At 40.2% G+C, this 21417-nt stretch overlaps 2 protein-coding genes across 10 annotated transcripts in view; both read left to right on the plus strand.

Annotated features, from left to right (window-relative positions):
• USH1C (USH1 protein network component harmonin) overlaps positions 1 to 6111 on the plus strand; it is a 51454-nt gene extending 45343 nt beyond the window's left edge. For 2 of the 5 annotated variants that reach the window (XM_037402945.1, XM_037402948.1), the window contains exons 16-21: positions 40 to 81; positions 393 to 446; positions 598 to 697; positions 2060 to 2169; positions 2883 to 2938; positions 3858 to 4069. In XM_037402945.1, coding sequence (XP_037258842.1) covers positions 40 to 81; positions 393 to 446; positions 598 to 697; positions 2060 to 2169; positions 2883 to 2938; positions 3858 to 3957 — 462 coding nt within the window. In that variant the 3' untranslated portion in view covers positions 3958 to 4069. Of the gene's footprint in view, positions 1 to 39; positions 82 to 392; positions 447 to 597; positions 698 to 2059; positions 2170 to 2882; positions 2939 to 3857; positions 4073 to 4730 lie in introns of those variants that run through there. The other 3 variants (XM_037402946.1, XM_037402947.1, XM_037402949.1) reach the window with 3 other exon arrangements.
• Positions 6112 to 19511: 13400 nt separating this feature from the next.
• Positions 19512 to 21417, plus strand: part of ABCC8 (ATP binding cassette subfamily C member 8) — an 83081-nt gene continuing 81175 nt past the window's right edge. The window contains exons 1-2 of one of the 5 annotated variants that reach the window (XM_037401637.1): positions 19512 to 19788; positions 20951 to 21092. In XM_037401637.1, coding sequence (XP_037257534.1) covers positions 19593 to 19788; positions 20951 to 21092 — 338 coding nt within the window. In that variant the 5' untranslated portion in view covers positions 19512 to 19592. Of the gene's footprint in view, positions 19789 to 20313; positions 20404 to 20950; positions 21093 to 21417 lie in introns of those variants that run through there. The other 4 variants (XM_037401633.1, XM_037401632.1, XM_037401634.1 and 1 more) reach the window with 4 other exon arrangements.

Here is a 21417-nt window from a genome sequence, read left to right on the forward strand (position 1 = left end):
GCCTGATGTTTTTACAATAAAATATTGTTTTATTCTCAGGGCTTCCAGAAATATTTGGAAGATTTTGATCCATATTCAATGGTAAGGAGAGAATTCAAGTATGTCTTACTGTTTAATACGAAACATGCTAGAAAAAACACATCCTTTATTTTGAGGGCTGGGAGGGGTTAAGGTTCTTGCTTGTTGGTTTGCTGGGGCTTGTTGATTTGTCTTTTTCTAGTCAGGTTGAAAAGGGAGTTTTCTTACAGGAAAACATGATTTGGTGTTCTGATCTTTCTCTAATGCTATTTTGAAGGAGGGAAAAGTTCCTCTTCTCCTATAAGCTACATAAATCAGCCTAATTCTTTTGTGTGTCCAAGGTGGAAATGACTAATCATTATATCTTTTCATAGTTTACCCCAGAGCAGATTATGGGAAAAGATGTGCGGCTGTTACGAATTAAAAAGGTAAATACTATATTTGAGTGGTTGCAGTTTAGAGGGTTCATGTAACCATTTCATGTACAGGCCTGTTTACTGGGAAGAAGGAAGGAGTAAGCTCCTGTTGATGGCAAAAATTAACGGCCTTTTCTGAACTAAAACTTTTTTTTTTTAACAGGAGGGATCATTAGACCTTGCAGTTGAAGGCGGAATTGATTCTCCAGTTGGAAAGATAGTGGTGTCTGCCATCTATGAGGGTGGTGCTGCAGACAAACATGGTGAGTAGCAATGGGGAATTTGAATGCTGCTGCTAAGTGGCTCCTTACGCTGACTGAGATGTTGGCTGACTTCATAGCTGTGCCTGGTACTGACAGGCACACTTCAACTGTGCAGGGCAGCCAAGTTCTGTCTTAGCTTTAATGGCAGCTCAGAGAGTGGTGCTTGGTTTGAAGAGTGCTGCTTAAATTAACAATTAGGTAAAATTTATAGTGTTTAAGAAAAAATGGTCACTGCTGCTCTATTTTTATTATTAAAGAATTTTCAGTAATGTGGCCTGAAAAGTAGAACTGCTCTCTTAATAAGGACTCCCTTTTTTCCATACTGATACAAAAAAACCCCAAACTAACAGCCCCCCACCCTCACCCCACCCCATTCTCTGGTGTATTCTGTTAATTAAGGAAAGCAGAATATGGTCTCCATTATTTCACAATTTGCAAGCAAGAACATTTGTAGTATTTCCACATGCAAAGCAATTGCCTGACCACAGCTACGCTACGCTGCTTAGTTCTGTTCTTAATGCTACTTTCAGTAGTAATTTGTTTAATAAAAACCCTGGCTTTACTCCCAAAATCCCACTAAAGGCCAGAGTCTTCTGGCTAAGTTTAGCTCCCTGGAAGGCACAAGAATGTGCGTAGCAACACATCCGGGCTTTCCCCTGTTGGCCAGTATCTCTCATCCTTTCTGTGAGAACTCCAGCGATGACCAGGTAGACAGACAGGACGATATCTTATGTTGTCTTTGCTGACCTTGTCTCAACCTGCACCTCAGTTCAAGTCACTCTTGCTGTGAACACACCTCAACCAACCACTTGATCTCTCAAATGCTGTTTCTCTTTGACTATTCGCTGTTGTGAGGGTCTCTGATAGCTAAGGCTGTCCCCTTACCAACTGTGTTTTCCCCTTCCTGGATTAGCAAGTCAAAATCAGTCCTAAGGACTAAACATTACACATGCTTTTGCAAAGAAACAGCAGGCCTGCAGGCTCTTGATAATTGCCACTTATACCTTCAGGGCTTCAAGTAATGCTGCCATTTTCATAGTAGTAACAGCCTACAATGAACATCAGTTTGTAAGCTGTATAGATGGATTACCCAAACAGGCAAACTGCTACTATGAAAATATTATTGAACTAGTTTCTTACTAGTCATGATCAATAAGAGGTTAGTGTGTCTTTTCCATGCCTAAAATTTTCTTTTGCTTTTGCCTGTATCAAGCTTTCTTGTCTATGTCAATTTTTAGTGTAAGCCTTCACATCTAGTGAAGACACTTCTCATTATAGTGAGTACTACATAAATATGGGACAGAAAAGACTGACAGATTTTTGGGTTTATATGTCTGTATGCCATATTGGTCTTTTCACCAGGAGGCATAGTGAAAGGGGATGAAATACTAGCTGTAAATGGCAAGATATTAATGGACAGCAGGCTGGCAGAAGCACAGGCAACTCTAGCAAAAGCTTGGAACATGGGTGGGGTAAGTAACCTGGAATACTTCTTCATTCTACCTGTAATGCTCAGATGAGGTTGAGGTACACTTTTGTTTCATGACATTATCACATCAACATAAATAAGATTGAAAACATCAGAAGTAACAGGTATGTCATGTACTACCAAAGTGAGCTGAAATCTGCAGAAGATACTGGTATACAGCATCTCTGAAGATCATGCATGTAATTTACTGTAAAAGTTCACAGCATGTAGCCACATGTCAAGACTGGTATTTAAACACATTACTTTCTGAGTGTTTATAGTATATTTATCTGTAGAATCTCTCTTTGGTATTGAATATTACTTGCAAGCTGATTGGAAATTTATGATAATAGTTTATCTTATCTTGGATTTCTTAACGTACAAGTAACACTGCACTTTGGCTCCAGTGCGTGTTTTCTCAGCAGGAACTGTATTCATTGCTAAGATGACCAAATACAGGATAATTCGTAGAATTATTATTTTTAAAAGCTTGTTGCAAGACCAGTAGATTTTACTTCAGTTTCAGGACACAAGGAAAACAGCTCAATCTTGAAACGGTCTTCCTATAGAAGTCTTTCATAGAGATGTTTCTGCTTCTCCCTGTGGTTTACCAGGAATAGATTGCCTTCCTGATTCTCTATCTGATGGTGGTCCACTATAATCATCTCTAAAAGCAGGGTTTAGCAGCTCACGTTTGCCTGTGCGTTTCCTTTTCAGGATTGGATTGACTTAGTCATTGCGGCATCACCTCCAAAGGAATACGATGATGAAATGTAAGCGCCTAAATTTTATTTCTCTGGGGACTAAAAGGCTAGTAACAGTAGTCTACACAGATTGCTTTTTTTATCAGGCATATTTCAAGTATTTACTTCTTGTGGATTACATACCCTTCTGCATCACATAGTTGCTAATTGGATAGTTATAAATAGCTATCGTTTATTACAGCAGTGGTTCCCAGACTTTTCAAAATGGCGATTCTCAGAATTGGTTGTACGTGACTACACACTCATACTTTCAGTTTAAAGTTTGAGGAAGGATTTGGGGGTCTGGTTTGTTTTTTAGAAATTACTTACTTCAGTTTGGAATATTTACTGTGGTCCCATGGATCATAATTTGGGGAAACAAATGCCCATAAGCATTCTTCATCGCAACCAGATGTTTAATTCTGGTTTGTCTTGTTTTTAATTACTATCTTGTATTATATCTTGTATTTAAGTTACTATCCTTGTCTAAGCCAACTTAAGTGTAAAATTTTCAAAAGAGCCAAGTGATTTGGGTGTCTTGGCAATTTGGGATGTTCACAGAGTCTTTTTTTTAAAGATGATCAGCATAGGTGTGAAATGGAAGAATCCATGGCTTAAAGTGTTAACAGAGATATCAAGCTGATACAACTTGCTTTTCTTTGCACAGTTTTAAAAGCAAGACCAATGTTTTCTAGCTTGGCTGAAGGAAAAGATGTGAAGATATCCTTACTACCAAGTAAAATGGCAGAGGAAAGTTTTGTAGTCACAGTTAACCCGGATTCTTGTTCTATGTAGAATACTAGAGTATTAGTTGCTGTAAATTAGTATAGTTCTACTGGCTAACACCAACTGAAGATTGCTGTAAAACTGTGTTTTAATAGCTGTGCGTTAACTAACAAGCAAGGAAATAACTGTCACTTATTTTTGTTTTCATATCCTGTGTATTTAGCCCTACTATTCCCTCATCAACAGTCAGTCCTAACACACACAGAAAGGTTTTTGAAGGCAGTGCACCCGTGTACAGACAAGGGTATCTCCTGCAGCTGTAGCCACTGCAGTGTTCCCTCATGGTGAATAGACAGACCTGGGTTAACATGACTGTCCATTGTGAGGCTGCGTTATTTTTTCAGCATGTGCCTGCCTGTGCATTGCATGCCACGCTTGCTTTTTGTTCCTGGCGTGCTGGAGTGTTCTTTGGGCTTTTGCCATGCTTGTCCTATCAAAATATAAGTATTTAGTTTCTACTTTATAATGTCCCTTAGAGGTCCTCCGCAGAATTGGTTTGTCATCTGCCAGACTATAAAATAAATAGGCCCTGCCTAAACAAGTAGGATTAATCTAATTTTTCATATCTGTGGACTGCTGCTGTGGCTTTGAGAATTCTGAAGTATATAAGTAACTACAAATTAATTCCTCGTTAAGGCTTGTCCAAAGAACAAGTTTCCATTTATATTATAAGACAGTGTGCCTGTAAACAAATATTTATGACTGTTTGGTTTTCACTGCAGCTTGCTTGTGTTAATTTGTTATTATACAAGGCGTTTGCCCCGAAATTATCCTTGTGTCACAAACTCAGTTTACTGTGTATGGTTTCTCTATGCTATAATTACTGTAAGTGCAGTCATAGATCTCTAGAAGAACCAAGGTAATGGTTGTTGCATGTGGGTATCTGTGGTCTTCTCGATTATTACTTAAAATACAAATAAAAATGACTAACTGAGATCCAGTTATATAAAATTATGCTTACCAGAAAGACTGAAAATTGCACTACAGCTAACGGCATCTGTTTCACTACCTTTTTTTTTTTTATTACTTTCTGCAGGACTTTTTTTTAAAGAAGGCAACTCTGGAGAAATGAAGTCTTTCCTCTGCAGAAACCTGCTTCTCTGTAAATCAATAACCACATGAAATACATCTTTATTTGAAAGAAATATGAGCAATCAGGCCTGTAAGTTGAACTAGAGACTAATTTGAGTAATTCCAAATCATTCTGCAGACATACAGCAAGAAATTTTTGCAAGATCATTGAGGACTGCCAGTGAGCATAGTTTGGTCTGTGAGAACTGTTTTGTTGGGGTTTTTTGCTATTTTGGGGGGCCAAATTCTGAAAATTATCTTTCAATTTTCCTGGAAATCGACACCAAAATAACAGACAAAGATAGAACACAGATGTCTGTTCCCACATGCAACACTTGTGATTACACATTCACAGGCCAGTTTGGGTGTGAAAAGGATTATATTTTTACTCTGTACATAGTGATTTTCCCTGGGCAAATGAGAATGTATATAGGTAACTTCTGTTCTCACTCTTCTTGTACTCTTTGGAGCTACATTCTTGTAGCTCTGTTAATGTACATTTCTGTTGCTTAGTTGTGAGTTGTTTTCAGTATATAAAGCTGGGTGGTAGAAGAATCGGCAATACCAGGAGTGCTAGAATTATATGGAATAATCTTGGTGATGCTAATACAGTGTAAAGAATCTTCTCTACCAGCAATAGCTAGCAAGTAGTCCAGATAAAATCATTATGTGTAGTCACAGTTATACTACAGAGTATTTGTATTGGTGGCAAAAATTACTCCCCTTTATAGTCATGGGTGGAAAATGTGGGTGTGATTCACAGTCTGCAGTTATGTACTTGGTTCTCAGTGAGGCTGCATAGTGACTTCCTGCGCAGTTTAGTCATGTAAGTGTAACATTTTTTCTTTTGGTGACAATATGTCTTCTGTTGAGTAAATTCCTCAAGACCATAAAATCTCTACTAACCTGGCTTTACTAAATCTGCAACTGTAATCCTACTTATTTAATTTTTTTATATTATCACACTATCTCTGTAGAAGTGTCCTTGTCTTCCTTCCTTTCTTGCATCTGCCAGTTTGTATTCTGTTTTTTATATCTTGTTTAGATTTTTCTCACCTGTACTAATGAAAGCCAGTTTATAGTTCTTTGGCATATTGAATTCCCCCTGAAGTCTTCTTTCCTTTTCAAGTTCTGGAAACCCTCTTTTCTGTAACACAGAAAAACAACAGTGATGTTCCTGAGAACTCCGTGCTTATACAGAGATCATTACTTAAGTTGACTTTGTTCATCTGCAGTATTGTTCCAGTATGCCAATTAATGTGTCTGGCAGGGTACACATATTAGAATGTTTAAAATCTTAACTCTTACAACCAATCTAGAAATAAAATTGCATTTGCCAAATGGAAGAAGTCTTGCTTCCTCTTTCTCTCTGGGTTTGTACATCATAGTAATAGTTAATCTGAAGTATACAGATTTCAGAGTTATCTTTAGTAACAGCCCATTTGCAACACAATGCCACCCTTGTGGAATTCAAAAGAAAATTCACTCTGCCCAGTAGGGAACTGTCACTCACCTGAGCTGCAGTCATCTTTTATTGAGGTTTTTATGGGCAAATCTGGTCATTCAGTAGTTGGCAAGCTACTGAGTGCAGCTGCTGCAGTTTATTTGTTTGCTGGGTCTTTGGGTGCATCTACCCAGAGCTGTAGGCTTCCGAACCAGCTGACTAATCTAAAAATGCATCAAGATTAGCACCAGAGGGAAAATTGCAGCAGGATGTACTTCTCCTGTGGCTCTGGTTCCCAGTTGCCTACATACTGCAACCATCTGGACTGTATGACAATGCAGATAGATGAGCAATGCTATCAAATGTTCTCTTGAGGGAGGCTCTGATGCTGTGTACCAGCAGATACAGAACCACATTAATGCACCAGTAATAAACTTCAGCCTACAACCAGTGCTTGATTGTGTGCTGTCTTGGCACACAAAGAAACTTTAACACAGAAAACTTAAAGTTTAGATATTAGAAATATTTGTACTGGTGTTACTTTTTCAGAGACAAAAGAAGCACAGAAGACTGAGCTGGGAAATCTGTGGGAGTACCAACAGTTAAGTTGTAGCCTTGTTTCTTAGTCACAAAACTATCTTTCTTCTCCCCATCAACCCTGTTAACTTGATTTGCCTGGATACAACTTAAAATGCATGAGAGGCAGTTGAGGAAATAGTCTCATTACTTCGTGTATATTAAGAAAGTGTTACTGTGGGTGTTTAACCTGTGTTAGGATGGCAAAGTTGCTTTAGGTAACTTCTTAGAAGAAAAGGGGCTGACATTTCTGAAATCTTAAAATGATCTTAAGCCGTTTGTCAGGTAGTTTTTTACTTCATTTCTGGTTTTCATTGCCCTGGGACTAGATCACATTTGCCAGCTAATTCAAGGAGTTGGAGGATGCTATGAGAAAATAAAAGTTTTCAAGCAACTTCCCTTCCAGTTACTCTGGAGTGTGTGAGCAGAGCATCCCAAATGTAAATCTTTTAAACAGGCGTGCCCATTTGAGTTACTACTGCATTGTTTTCTGGTGGCTGTAGTAGTCATTACATGTGCCCATGCCTCACCCCTGTTCAACCAAGCCAGCTGTGAAAAGATAACAGTGAGGGTAAATGGGACTTTCTCTCTTTTTCAGCCAGTGCTTAGTTTCCTTTGGGAGTGTGGAAACTCTGACCTGATGCACAAAACAGGAAGAAGTCCAAGTACTTCACTGACAGTGTCATGAACACTTCATACCGCTTTTAACATAAGATGTTGTTTTGTTTTTCATTCGCTGTAATCTCAGAGGGAGTATGTCTAGTTTCTCAGAGCTGTTTGTTTGGTTAGGACCGCTCAAACCCACTATCTCTCTCTATGGGATAATAACCCAGAGGAAAAGTTTCTCAGAACTGTTAACAATCATTTTTATTCTCTCAGGAATTTCTTGGCCGTGTTAGTCACAGCGTTGTCTTCAGCATACTCTCACAGTTGCTGAACTGGAGCATGAATTACATTAGAGACTTGCAACTTTCACATCTGCTCTGTGAGCCTGTGCGTGCCTGTGTGCAGGCAAAAAATGTGAATCCTTATGGATCAGAACCATGACGTGCATTTCAGGATGGGAAATACTGCTGTTTATTACTCATATGGATATTAGCATAGGGAAGTCTTTGATCTATTTATTACTGACATTTTACTATTTCAAGAACTCAATTATGAGTTTTTACTTATCATATGACCATGGCATCTTTTAAAACTTGTGTTTCAAAGAATTTATATTTTTTTTCTTAAAAAAGCTCTATTGATCAAGAAATTTATATACATAAAGGAGGGGTGTATATGTGTACACACACCAATAAGATTTTTTTAATCAATTTCGTTTGAGTAGCATACATGTACAAAAAAATCTCAGCACTTCACAAATATGAAATATAACCTCTGAATATAAGTGAGTTGTTATAAACCCTATTGCCTTAGAAGCACAACTGAAAAACATGGTTTCATGTCAAAGGATGTATATCTTGTTGTAAGGAGCTTGGTATGCAATAGCTGATACATGTTCTCTGTATGTTGAATTTGAAGTAGGGGCAGACTCAGGGTAGCTGCTATGGAATTCTCAGCAACCTTTCATCAAACGTGGTATCTGTGCTGACACGATCAAACTGTCACCTTTACACCATCTGAGGACCAGGTCTAGTGTGGAAAAGCCAGTGTCTTACCTGTAAGGAGCTCACCCTTAGCATTATAAATCAGATGAGTCTAAAATCCCTTATTATCAATTTACGATAAGCTAATAAGTTTGATCCTGATACTGAGTGTGTCCTCCAGTAGTTTATCTGCCCATTTTGTCTTTTGCCATTGTTCTTGTTCTCAAAGGTTTTGTGGGTTTTTTTCTGACCTTCAGAAATCTCTGGAGCGGATTCCAAAATTCCCTTGTTCCAGACTTGAAATCTGAGGAAGCTCCAGGTGGGCTGCTCTCCAGTCATGCAAACAATTTCAATGGAGATTGGCTAGGATGCTTTCTTTCCTTCTTCCTAAGGCAGGCAGCAAAATGTTTGCCTCTGCTGGAATACTGGGGGCCTCTGCTGGAATACTTCTTCCTCTGTTACTAGACCTGTATTTGCTGTATTATTGGAAGAAACTGATATTAGTATAGCACTTTGGTGGGGCTCAGGATCTATCTGTAACATGGTAACGTGGGCTATTTTTGATCTTCACTGAAAGCATCTAAGATGAAAGAGGAGGTGGAAACAGACACAGGAAAAGCAATCAATAGGTTTCTGTTTTCTACAAACAAACTTTTTGAAATGTGAAGCGTGTTCAGCTTTAAGAGGATCATGGATTTCAGGTAAGAAAAAAAAAAAGTTCTCTGGACTGTGATGCTTGATGTGTATGATAATTTCCAATGAAGATTTTGAAGTATCGTTGTAACAACCACTGGAAAGAAGTTTTAAGGAATTAATTTTGAACCAGTGTGTTGCAGACTAGCAGCTCTTGGATACTTAAGTCTGAATGTATGTTGTTGGACTCAGACTGTCAACATGGAAAAAAGAGTGGAGTCTGATGTACTGCAGATAGCTGCTTCATCCAGTATCACAAAACCTGCTGCATGATTAGCAGTGGATATCCCTTACACATCTGAAAGGTAATTGTGCTTGATAGAAGCTTCCCACTTATAAGGTAACCATAGACTAGAACAAGCAAGGCTCTGATCCAACGAAGCACTTAAGTACATCCTTAAATTTGAGCCTATGAGCCAGTCCAATTGACATAGGTTGAGTTCAATAATACTACTCAAGCTTAAGTACTTTGCTGGTCTGGGGCCTGAAGTCAAACTCTAAAGGCAAAGGATGCCTTAGCCCTGGAGATGTTGTTATGGAAAGCTGTTATTGTTAATGCTGAAGTTCTAGTATTCCTATTGAATTTCAGTTCCTTTTCATTTTCTGAAATAACCTTTAAAGGTTAATTTTTCCTGCCAGCCCCCACTGCCTATTTTCTTGGCTTGTCCTCCTCTTATCATTTCTCACCATTTCTCTTCCAGACATGAGCAGAACTCATTAGTCTTCAATAGCTATAACAGAATTTGTTTATATGGTGTTTAAAAGAAAGTCTGGGAGAGACCAAGACCCTCCCCACAGAAACTGAGTAAGCTAGAAACCAGGCAGCTCTTTTGAGGACAAGGGCTTTTATAGGGAAGTGAGAGAAAAAGTTGCTAGTGGTTATTCTTTATGCAAAGATACCCCCCCAAAAAAAGGTTTCAAATCACTTTTCTCTGAGCTTTTGTTCTCTTCCCTCTGCCTTTCCCCTATGCATTTATTGGATGCTTTAGCAAGAGGGGGACTGAGACCCCGTGTTCGTGCTGGCAACAGCTTGAGGCTTTTGAGCATTAATGTCATTTGACAGAGAGAGGGTAACACTAGATAGAAAACATTTGATTAGAAACGCTGGGCACAAAATTAAGCTTTGATTAGAATCTTGTGATAAGTATTTCCTTGACAAGATGAAATAGTTTTTCAGTAGATTATAATTTTTCAAGTAACCTTTTTTTTTTTTGTTACCCTTCATCCCCCTCCCAGCATAAAACCTGACATTTTGAGACACCCAAGAATACTTTTGACCAGCAGCAATTCCAACAGCAAGGAAGCACAGAGGGAAAGAAGGAGAAAGAGATGCATGTTTCCATTTTGATTATTTGCAAAGAATTGTGATGAAGCAGATCTTTCAGTGTGAGGTATCAACCTGGTAGGACAGAAGAAATGCATACTGTTCCTTAGTGAAAATCAGGCAGCTCCACCTTGGTGCAAAGGAGTGACATGCATAGCAGGAATCAAAAACTGAAGAGTTCTTCAAGCTGGGTAAGAATTCCGCTTCAGAGCAGTCATTTGTAACAGACATCAAGCCATTCACACAGAGACTGTAGCTGTTTAAGAGAATAGAAGGAACGGAGATGATTGATGTTTGTCCATTGTGCTCGTGACACCAGGTTGTTTTTAATTCACAAAGGGGAAGGCAGCTTCCCCATCACATATCTCATACATCTGGGTATGGGCAAGTTTTCTATTTTCAAATAAACCAGCATTGTTAAGTCAGTACATGTGGCATGCTGTGGTCTAAAAATCATGCACATTATCAAGACACAAATTCCAGATTGCGTGAAGGACAACAGAAACAAATCTGTTCTCCAACTAACATAAATTTCTCATCAATGATTTCAGTGTTAACAGGTGGGTACAACACATTTCATAACGTTGCTTTTCTTCTTGGAGTAGAAAATTTGATTGCAACAAATCTGTGTTAGAACTCATAGGACAGATTGAAATGGAGAGGGTGGGCATATTTTGTGGTCAGGTTTTTCACAGGGAAGTTATTTGAGTGTATTAAGTAGTCTGGCTTACTTGTAATGATTTGTCCTAGATGGTAGTTCTGCAGGAAAGCTCTGTGTAGGTGCATGTATGTTTTTTAAACTTTGTCAGTATTCATATTTCTATACCTCTAGCCAAACAGATGCAGAGACTTTTTTTTTTCTGTTGTGTTACTGAAGCACTTAATGAATTACATACCTTCTGAATGATAAGATTACCTGGTTGCCTTTTCTAATGGTATATTTAAACCTACATGTACATGAACAGATATGTTTAAAATACCATAGTAAATAGATGGAGAGAAGTGTCTAGACTTAAAAATGACACCAAAAGACAAAATGCTTACCCTTCTTTACACTAGGACAATGCAAGTGACTTTTATGCGAGGCATGTCACCATTTTCCTAGAAAGCATATTACACCTGAGGATTAAATCTCAACTATTCTTTATTATTGATCTAGTTTCTTAGTCATGGAGCAATGACCAGTATAGTCAGCCAATATAGTTCCCAATAGTGGAAGAGAACAGAGTTTTTATATAGCTCTAACATGATCCATTCCTTATCTTACAGTATCCTGAGCTTTCATGGCCCAAAACACAAGTAAATGGAGAAGTGGCCAGTGCTCTTTTATGATGTGGTGAAAAGAATAGGCTGTTCAGGATTTGTTAAAGAAGTCCTGGCCACTTTCAGGATTGGGAATATGTCGAAAGCAATCTTACTTTTTCTGCCCAGTTACTTCGAGCATGTGCTGAGGATGTGTCCCTGGCACATGTGAGAAAATCATCACTTGTCAGTGCTCTCCAGCTGGATGTGGTGGTTGTCTCCACTTCATTGCTGTTACACTGTAGATGAAAAACAGACAGCAGATGATGGTACATGAAAAACTTCCATGACTGAGCCTTGGCACTGGATAGCCCCCTTCACATTTGGACTGCTAAAATGCAGACATAGAGAAAGTTTCCACCAGCTTATATTGCCATCTTGCCACAGATGACAAATATAGCTTGGGGAAAGCATTCTGAGACAGGCTACCTACAACCATGAGAAAAATAGAATCAGGAATAATTCCATGTAGGAGGGAAGATTAGAGTCTGGGAATTGTACCCTGCATACCTGTAGTATTAAGTGTTCCTACTGAGGAGCTATGGACGTAGGTTTGAAAAGTACCTGGGACTGGATTAGGCCATCAGTCTCCTACTAAGGAGACTCCACAAACTATTTCCTACAAACTAATTCCTGTATGTCTCTTTACTATGTTTTACAAACTGGTCTCATAGGCTGGGCCTGATTCCCGGTGTCTTGCATGTGCTGCGTGACGGTGTTGAGGATGTTCTGCTCCATAACTCTCCCCAGCACCAAGGTCACACTGACAGGGCTATAGTTCCCCAGATCCTCCTTCCTGCCCTTCTTGTAGATGGGCATCATGTTTGCCAACCTCCAGTCTTCTGAGACCTCCCCAGTTAGCCGGGACAGCTGATAGATGTAGTATTTCATTTTAAATTCTGTTGGAAATAAATGTCTTCATTACTTTCAATGCATTTTTTTACCACACAAAGTTTAGAGGGATGCTGTAGCTATACAAAGCCCGTGTTTCTATCATGCACTCCTTGAAAAAAACAACTTGTAAATGCACTGTATAACACATTAAGACTAACCTGAATATTTACTACTCTCACCCACCCCTTATTTCAGCCACTTAAGGAATTCCTAGTTGTAAGAGTGGAGTAAGAGTTCAAAGTATCAGGCAGGATCATTTCCTGAGGGTAGTCCTCTATGTTATTAGAGCATGAAGGACCTGTGGCATTAGTTTGAACAGCTGAGATTTCTTTGGCCTTCCTGACTGCCAAGGACAAACAATCTGTTGATGAGGGACTGGTAGCCTAGCCTGTCTCAGTGAAATCCATTTTCTGTGTACAAACATGACCACCACAGTGTTCTGTGCTGGGCAGTTGCTTTTGCTCCTATTTAGATTTCTCCCTTTTTCCTTTGTCCAAAAATACTAATTTAATGTGACCCAGACTTGTAAATAGTTTTAGCCCCCTTGATTCTGCATCATTTTGCCCAGCTTGAGTGGGTTTTTTTATAATGCATACTAATTTGAGGGTTTGGTATTTAGTTAGTCTTATTTATTCTTGTTATAAATTTGTGGGCAGGGTCTGTGGACACTTAAAAAAAAAAAATTCTTGCTGTAGAGGGCAAAGAATAGTGCCATGTTTCATTACTGAGGAGAGTTGTGAAACTATCTCTTCCTCCCCTTTACAAAGCTACTTGATTCCTCCTGAATACTGACAGTATGAAAAATCCCCATCCAGGGTAAAGGACCTTTGGCTGGTTTGAAGGCTAAGGCTGTGGACCATCGGCCATAAGTGAGGACATTCAGGATTTACTGCTGCCAGGTAATAGTGGCACAGTCTACAGTTACTTCCATGCAAAGCTCCTACCTGTACAAATTGCTGTACACGAACAACACTGTTTGTCTGTAAGCAATAATGAGCCTCAGGTTAAAATCGTCTTGGAAAAAATGCAAACCAATAGGAAACAAAAATCCCACTGTCTAGGAGTTCCATTTCTAATTAGAAAATCAGTAAATTAATTTTCTTTACATTTGGTATGGGTATTGATTGTTTTAATTCCCTTGAGCCGCTGAAAACCCCAGATGTAGTCGGTATGTGGGCTGAACTCAAGAGGAAAGCCTCCTGAAATGGGCCTTAGACAATTAGTTAGTTATATGATAAATCACAACAGGGAATAAACAGTCTTGGCTATTCAGGATGGAGCTTTTTGTACATACTCATGATTTGTGGGGGTTTTCTTAACAAATTCACAATGTGATCATTTTTGTCATTCTTTTAAGAGTTAGAATAAATGCCATATTGCAATCTATTAAACAGAAGAAAATTTTGTTTGCAAAACAATTTGCAAAATCTTGAACTGTAACACCCTTTTTGTTAATTTTTTGTATAATTTTTTCAAATAGCGGCACAGGAAAAATACATTCCAAACCTAAGTCTGAATTGATAGCTTTGATTTTCTCCTTAATTGTGCTGATTTTACCCACTGTGGATGAATCGAGGCACAGCCTGCAACAATTCCCAGGTGGTGAAGAAACAAATCAACTAACTACAACTCTCTAGTGTACCTGAACAGAAAACTATTCTCTATTCTGAAAAGAAAAGATAGTAGCTCCATTTTGTTTCTAATAATCTTTAACAGGCAATTAAAATCTTAGTTTTCAGTCTCATTTCTGTTTTTTTGGAAGAATTCCTGGAAAGGCCAGTGACTGTTAGCCCTGTTATCTTATGTATGTATTTGTTAGTGTGTGTGATTGTTGTAGTATAAACAGGCAAAATAATCTTTTATATACAAAAGTCTATATACAAGGCAAACATCGTAAAGGCATTTACTTAACTGAATCAGTAACTAAAATAACATTTGCTGAAGAATACCACACTGAAGCCAGCACACGAGTTGTTTATTGGCATGAGTTAGTCCACAGCACTCAACTTACTCTCCTGAGGAAAACACAACACTTATAGTACAAGTACTACAAAGGCAATGCTCAAAATATTAACCATTTAAATGCTGGGAAATAAACTAAGGTACAATGTGATCAGTGAGATAATGTGGAGATTTTAAGAGTGCCTCTATGTACAAGGATAGTCAGGAGTGAATAGAAAGTTGGTTTAGGCCTGATTTTCCAAAATTATTGCCTCAGCATTTCTCAGCTCAACTTAAGATGTTTTCAGGTGTTGAGCACCAACCAAGCTAACTGAAGCTGGGGTAATAAACTCCCTTCCAAAATACATGCAGGCTGAATCAGAGCTGTAGGTGAAGTAAATAAGTGGGCAGGTTAAGAGGAAAAGCAAACCTTTTACTGGAGAGCTGGCTCTTCTTTGGGAATGAGAAGTGGGTGGCCGGAGGAGAGAGAACTGATGAGTGAAACAGTAACCCCTCTGCCTAGTTGTGAGTGAGATGGGGGGTATTGTCACTTGAGGAAAGCACCATACTTCAAGAACATTGTCCTCATTGTGAAAAATCCTGGTGATGCAGGAGGGCAGTGGAGTACCAGGTGTATCCTTAGGTCAGTCTAGTAAGGGCAACAGCCTGCAGCCCTGCAGTCAATTCACCATGCATTTTGCCAGGTATCACCAATGCACGATTGTTTGTTTAGCGCTTCAAAGGAAGGTGAGTAAAGAGCAAGCGCTTTTCCCCCAGGTTTCAAGTGCCGTGTGGTACTGCCAAGTCAGCATTGCTCCAGCTGTATTTGAACTAGGAAGCTAAAGTTCAATGGAGGAGCTAGTTCAAAGCAAGTGTAACTGCCTGAATGTTATGCTTCATGTTGGAAAATGTCCTTCATAAACCAACAGAATGATAGAGCTTATGTATGTAGCTGAAGCCACAAGATGCCTGAAGAGTAGTGTTCAAGGACTACAATAACATAGTGTGGCTTCCCCAGTCATAGGTAGAGGAGAATGGTGTTCCGTGAAGATAGAGTGAAGAAAAAGTGCTGTTAACCATTCCTTCTGTGTAAAATATGGGAAACAAACTGAACGCTTGAATCGCTAATATGTATGCCACTATTTTTTGGTGATGTAACAGTGGATGCAGAAGAGTGCCACAGAGTTCCATTGAAACTAATAACAGGAACACATTTAAAAATAAGCTGTTCTAATCTAAAACACTTCTCTGAGTATTTGCCTAAAGATGATTTTCCAACTAAGAGCTTGTATTTTGTTTCCGCTCTAAGATTAGATCTGCTTACTCATAAGTTCTTTCTTCATTTTTAATGAGGGACAGCAATTAAAAATTAATAAGGTTTATTTAGCCCAAACCAGCCATTTCTGTGAACCTTTGCACTATTATGCTTATTGCGCTATTTTTAATAGTAGCACCTTAGACAATTTTTACAAAGAAATTTCATTTGCTTTGTCAAATGATATCTTCTGTGAAATGACAGAATGGAGTTCTTTGTTTCACAAGAGTAAACCAACAGTTTCCTCTGGAGGTGATTTTCTTGAATTTTTTTCCTCTCAACCTTTCCCAGTATGCTTTTGAAAGAGATTGATAGTTTGCTCCCATTCATGTAAATTGCTTTTCCTCTCTACCTGCAAGAGTAGAATTCAAAGGGAAGCAAAAAGTCATATATCAGTACATCTTGTTTAGCAAATTTTAAATCACAATAAGGATTTGCTTTATTAGGGTTTTTTTCTGATTAAGATACTTGGTCCCATTAATGGGTTTAAAATACATAGGAAAGTGAAATTTTCCTGTTTGATGCCTAAACTCATATGCTTAACTAATTTTGAATGTGGTCTGTGGCTGTGTTCAGACTTTCAAAATTTTATTTTTCTTTTGTATCTGTGTTTCTAGATGCATACATAAGCAAAAACCTGCAGAGTGATTCACAGTAGCAAAGCCTGTTTTTTAGGGATAGACCACTTCCTCTACATACTACTGTTGAGAGAGAGGTCAGTGCAAAGCAGCAGAGTAAGAGTAGGAAGAAACAAATGACAAAGGTAGAAAAGAAAAATGAAAACTTCCACATAAATTAGTATTTTTATCTGTTAAAAACAACTATCAGATTTAGAACTCTGAAGTGTCAATACTTTACTACAAATACCAAAACCTTCCTGTATCCTGTAGGCACACTGAAATTCCAAGGCAAGCATAAAAAGTGAATTTACCTTGGAGTAAAAATATTGCCCTTGTCTACCTGGAACTCAATGTCAAATGATCAAGGTGCTTCTGAAATATTTCCAGTCACCTATTGAATGTGTTGGTGGCTGCCAGGTTCTAACTTGACTTGTCATCTCTAGTAGATATGCCGAAAGGATGAAGCAGAAAACTGACTTCTTGTGATATGGAAATAGAAAAGAGTGAGGGGAAACAGGATCTAATGGGACTTCTGTAAGAAAATAGGTTGCATTTGCAAGACGCAGATAAACATAGTTTGTTGATTTCATGTTGTTCTTTGCCTTTTCCTTACTTTCAGAAGTATGGAAATTCTGTTCTCACAAAGCTTCACAAAAAGGCAGCTTTGAGAAAAACCCTATTCCTTTGTGAGCTGCTCCAAAACCCACTGGATGCAGGACTAGCAAAGAGTCTGGGCAAGTGGGTTCAATCTTTTGACACCATAGGCAATCATGTCTAAGCTTTTCAGAAAAGGATCAAACTCTGTTTTAGAATTGTTTTGTGAAGTTACAGAAAAGCTCTTTCACCATTTGTGAGTGAAAAAGAAATTGTCATTTGATGCTTTACTGAGCAAAACCAGTATTTGTCCAAATTCAACACTCTTGGTTTCATCGTTGCAGCATGGACAAAACCCTAGCATTCTTACTGGAAGTGTTTGGTTTTTATAGAATTTGTGTGTATGCATGTGCCTGTTTATTGCTAAGATGCTCAACTTACAAATTTTAGTTTACCAAATGTTTTGATTTCTGTCAGTGTGGGTTTTTTCAGTACCTCATTAAGTAGTTAATTGTAATCCAAGACTCTTCCCCATTTAACTCACCACATTTCTGTTCAGGTTGCCAGCATGTTTCTTTCTTTAGCTTTGTGATGGGTGCACAACTGTTGTATGACCAGGACCGAGACCGTGAATTTCAAACCACCACATTAACTGTGTAATCTTGGCTGCATTTGGAAACCATTGAAAATATAAATTTCAAATTCCCAGCTATGAACACTCCTGATTGTTTGAGAAATATGGTTTTTTTTTTTAAGATATTGTGATTGATACTTTGTAGTAAGGGAAGATGGTCTCAAGGTTCAGAGACCACGCAGAGGCTGTGGTTGTATGCTCAGTTCCCAGATTCCTTTGGAGACTTTGGCAAACTTCAGTTTCTGCGTTTAGTTCTCTGGTCACAGTGACCGTGATGATGATTGCTCTCCCAGATCTCACCCCATGATTTCAGTCTCTAGAGTGCAAACTCCTAAGACTTCTTCGCTGCTGTTTCTTCATTTGTAACACAGAGCCCTTGTGGTACTCGCAGCCTCAGGAAATACTAAAATATAAATTATTTTAAAATTATCTGCATGTAAACTGCACATACTGTTTATTAAATAACTAATAGGATAACAGAGATGAGCTTAACCAGAAGCTCAGATGAATGCTGGGTTCTGTCCAAAACCTAAAATAATTATAGTCTTTCCACTGTGGGTATAACTAACATTTGAAAATACATATACACAGGATTTGGCTTGGGGTTTGTCGTTTAATTTTTATTCTTGACCACATTGCTGTAGCCCCAAAAGACCCTATATAAGAAATAATATGTAGCATGTGGAGAATTACTACTTCTTGCCTCCTGACAGCAAGATCAATAAAGGCAGCATGACAAAAGTAATTTTCGGATCTCTTAGTGGAGCTGTGTGTCCTAGAAAAAAATGTTCATTGTTATGCTGAGCATCCACAGCTTGTTTCTTAAAGGAAAAAAAGGAAATTTTTCATTTATGGGGGTAATTCCCTTAGAGGCATTTGTCCAACTTGGAGCTTTTGGATTTTGAAGAGTTAAGCCTGGATACACGGGCATTACTTGATTGCATTTCTGTTTGTAGCATGTGGCAAGTTGTATTAAATACTTAGCTAAGCCATGGATAAATGTGACTGGGAATAAAAGGAGCTTCAAGGCGAAGGTTTGGGTTACAAATCTTTATGTTGAGTATTACATCACTATGTACCAGAGATATTTGAATATCAGGCTTTGACTCAACCTGTGCTTGGAAGTGTACGCTGGGTGCAGACTTGTGATGCACATCACGTTTTATTTCTGCAGTATTATCCCCCAGCATGGAGGTATTTGTTTGGCTTTGGCTCAGCTGAGCCTAACTTCTGCTTGGGACAAAAGGATTTGAAAAATTTGATATCTAGATTATTTTGGTATACAATTGCTTAGGGAGTGATGCAGAACCCAGGCGAATTAATGGTTTGATTCCCCCTGACTGCAGCAGTCAAGGGGTGTGTGGGGTGCGTGTGTGGTAGGCTTGAACTCATTTTAGAGGTAAAAAAAGGTAAAGCGTGTACATAATAGCTGCTTAGGATATGTTGAAGTCTCCTTTGAGGATAGAGTGCAGCTATTTACATGATTTAGTCTAACAATATCTTCACATAGCTTGGTGCTGGTGTCTGCACTGACAAGGTGAAAAAGTACACTTGTAATGAATAGCTCCTCTCTCATCACTGATTCAGTGTTGGCCTTTTTTTTTGTTGTTCGATGTTCTGTCTTATTAACGACGCATAGAACACTTAATTAGGGCGCCGCGAGAGCGCTGGCAGAGCGTTTCTGCGGCAGCTCCGGGGGGCCGGTGCCGCGCAGCCCTGTGAGGCGAGGCGCGCGCTTCCCGCCTTCCCGCCCCGCGGCCCCCCCGCCCCGCGGCCTTACCTCAGGCGGCCGGCCCGGGACCCGGGGCAGGCGGGGCGGGGGCCGGGCCGGGCCGGGGCCGTCGCTCGGCGGCAGGTGTGGGCAGAGCCGCAGCCGCGCAGCCCGCGCCGGCCCCGCCTGGATGTGCGCGGTGGCGGAGGCGGCGCCCGGCTGCGCGCAGGGTCCCGCCATGGCCCTGGCTTTCTGCGGCGACGAGGGCAACTCGACCGCCTACAACGTGGACCACGGCGTGCTCAACAACGGCTGCTTCGTGGACGCGCTCAACGTGGTGCCGCACGTCTTCCTGCTTTTCATCACCTTCCCCATCCTCTTCATCGGTGAGTGCCGGCGGGTCCGCCTCGCCCTGCCCTGCCCGCGGCACCCGCCGCCTTGTTTCCTGCGCCCGCGGGTTTCCCTCAGCGGCGCTGCGGGTGCGGTGCCCCCGCCGCTGGCCCGGCCTGGCCTGGCCGTGCCGCCTCTGCCGCGCTGCGGGGCCGTTCGGGCGCCTGTGCTGAGGCTGCCCGGTGCCCGCCGGTGCCCGCCGCCGGGGCCGCCCGAGGCGGGGCGGCCGGCGGGCGGGCCCCCGGGTGCGGGGCGGGCTGGGGGAGGCTGCGGGGTTTGCCAGCAGATTGTGACTGGCAGCGCGGGAAGCAGAAATAAACGTGCTGTTAAACACCAGAAAAGCTGGTCAGTCAGCCTTAGGTTATCCGTTCGTGTTCCCTGCGGTTGCGGAGGGGTCCCCGCAGCCGGGCAGCCCTCCTCGTTACCGGCGGCGGCCAGGGGGGTGCCCGGCTGTAACGCGCCCTGTCTGCAGCGGGTGCTTCGTGCTGACATAAAACTGGGGTTACCGGCAGGTGGCCCGGTGGCTTAACACATGTGGCTGTCACTGCTCCGAGTGGGGCTCTCCTCAGCCTGCTCTGCCCTCCCGACAGCCCTGGGACCGGCTGCCTGAGGTAACGCTCCTTCTCTGGAGCATAAAAGGGCTAACAGCACAACTGTTAAAACGGGGTCAGCTGGAGAACTGCTTAGTAATTGGTAATTGTTGTTCATCTGGCTTTTCTTAGTATTGCTATTTTTTATCTAGATCGAGAGAACAAGTTACTTCAAAAAAAAAAGTTAAGGTGTAAATGCTTCAATTAAATGTATTGAAGCAAAGATAAAATAGCGTACATATTATAGTGTTTGTGGGTATGTGTCAATATGTTCAATTGTTGTTTGTTTGTCTGTTAACATATTTGAAAAACATTTAATGCCTGTAATTCATAGTTGCTAAAAGTATAGGAATTTAAGGCTGTGTCCTGTTTGCGTTGTTGATTTTATTCCATATGAAGTAACTAGCACATCGTTCTGAAAATATTCAATTACAAGCATATTTAACAACACAGTTGTGTTAACTTCAGTAAAGTGGTTTCTTGTATGCATGCTTTTCCATATGCAGGAGCTTTGTATGTCACTCTTGCTGTTTAAGAAAGCTCTTCATAATTTTCTTTTCCTGTTTAGGATGGGGGAGTCAGAGTTCCAAAGTACATATACATCATAGCACATGGCTTCATTTTCCTGGCCACAATTTACGCTGGATACTGACATTTATCCTCTTGTTTGTTCTGGTGTGTGAAATTGCAGAGGGCATAGTGTCTGATGGGTAAGTGTGTGTCCACCTTCTCCTGATAGCACTGAGCATTTTAAAGGTCTCAGGGTAGGTATTTCTTCCCTGTATAAATTCTCATGGGGACCATATTCCTTGTGGTTACGAACATGCAATCTGTATTCTTGGTGATTAACCTACCGACCTTGTATCAGAAATTCCATAGACCTTGCCAAGTTATGTACACATGCACAACTGACCTTAATCTTTTTTAGTTCAGCTTAATGACAGTATCTTTCCAAAGAGTAATCATAGATAAATCCTAACAATTCAAGCAGATGGTGACATTTTTGTGATATGTTTTATGTCCAACAACCCAGTC

The sequence above is a fragment of the Falco rusticolus genome, chromosome 10 (genome assembly GCF_015220075.1).
Source record: "Falco rusticolus isolate bFalRus1 chromosome 10, bFalRus1.pri, whole genome shotgun sequence".
Classification (NCBI taxonomy): Eukaryota; Metazoa; Chordata; class Aves; order Falconiformes; family Falconidae; genus Falco; species Falco rusticolus.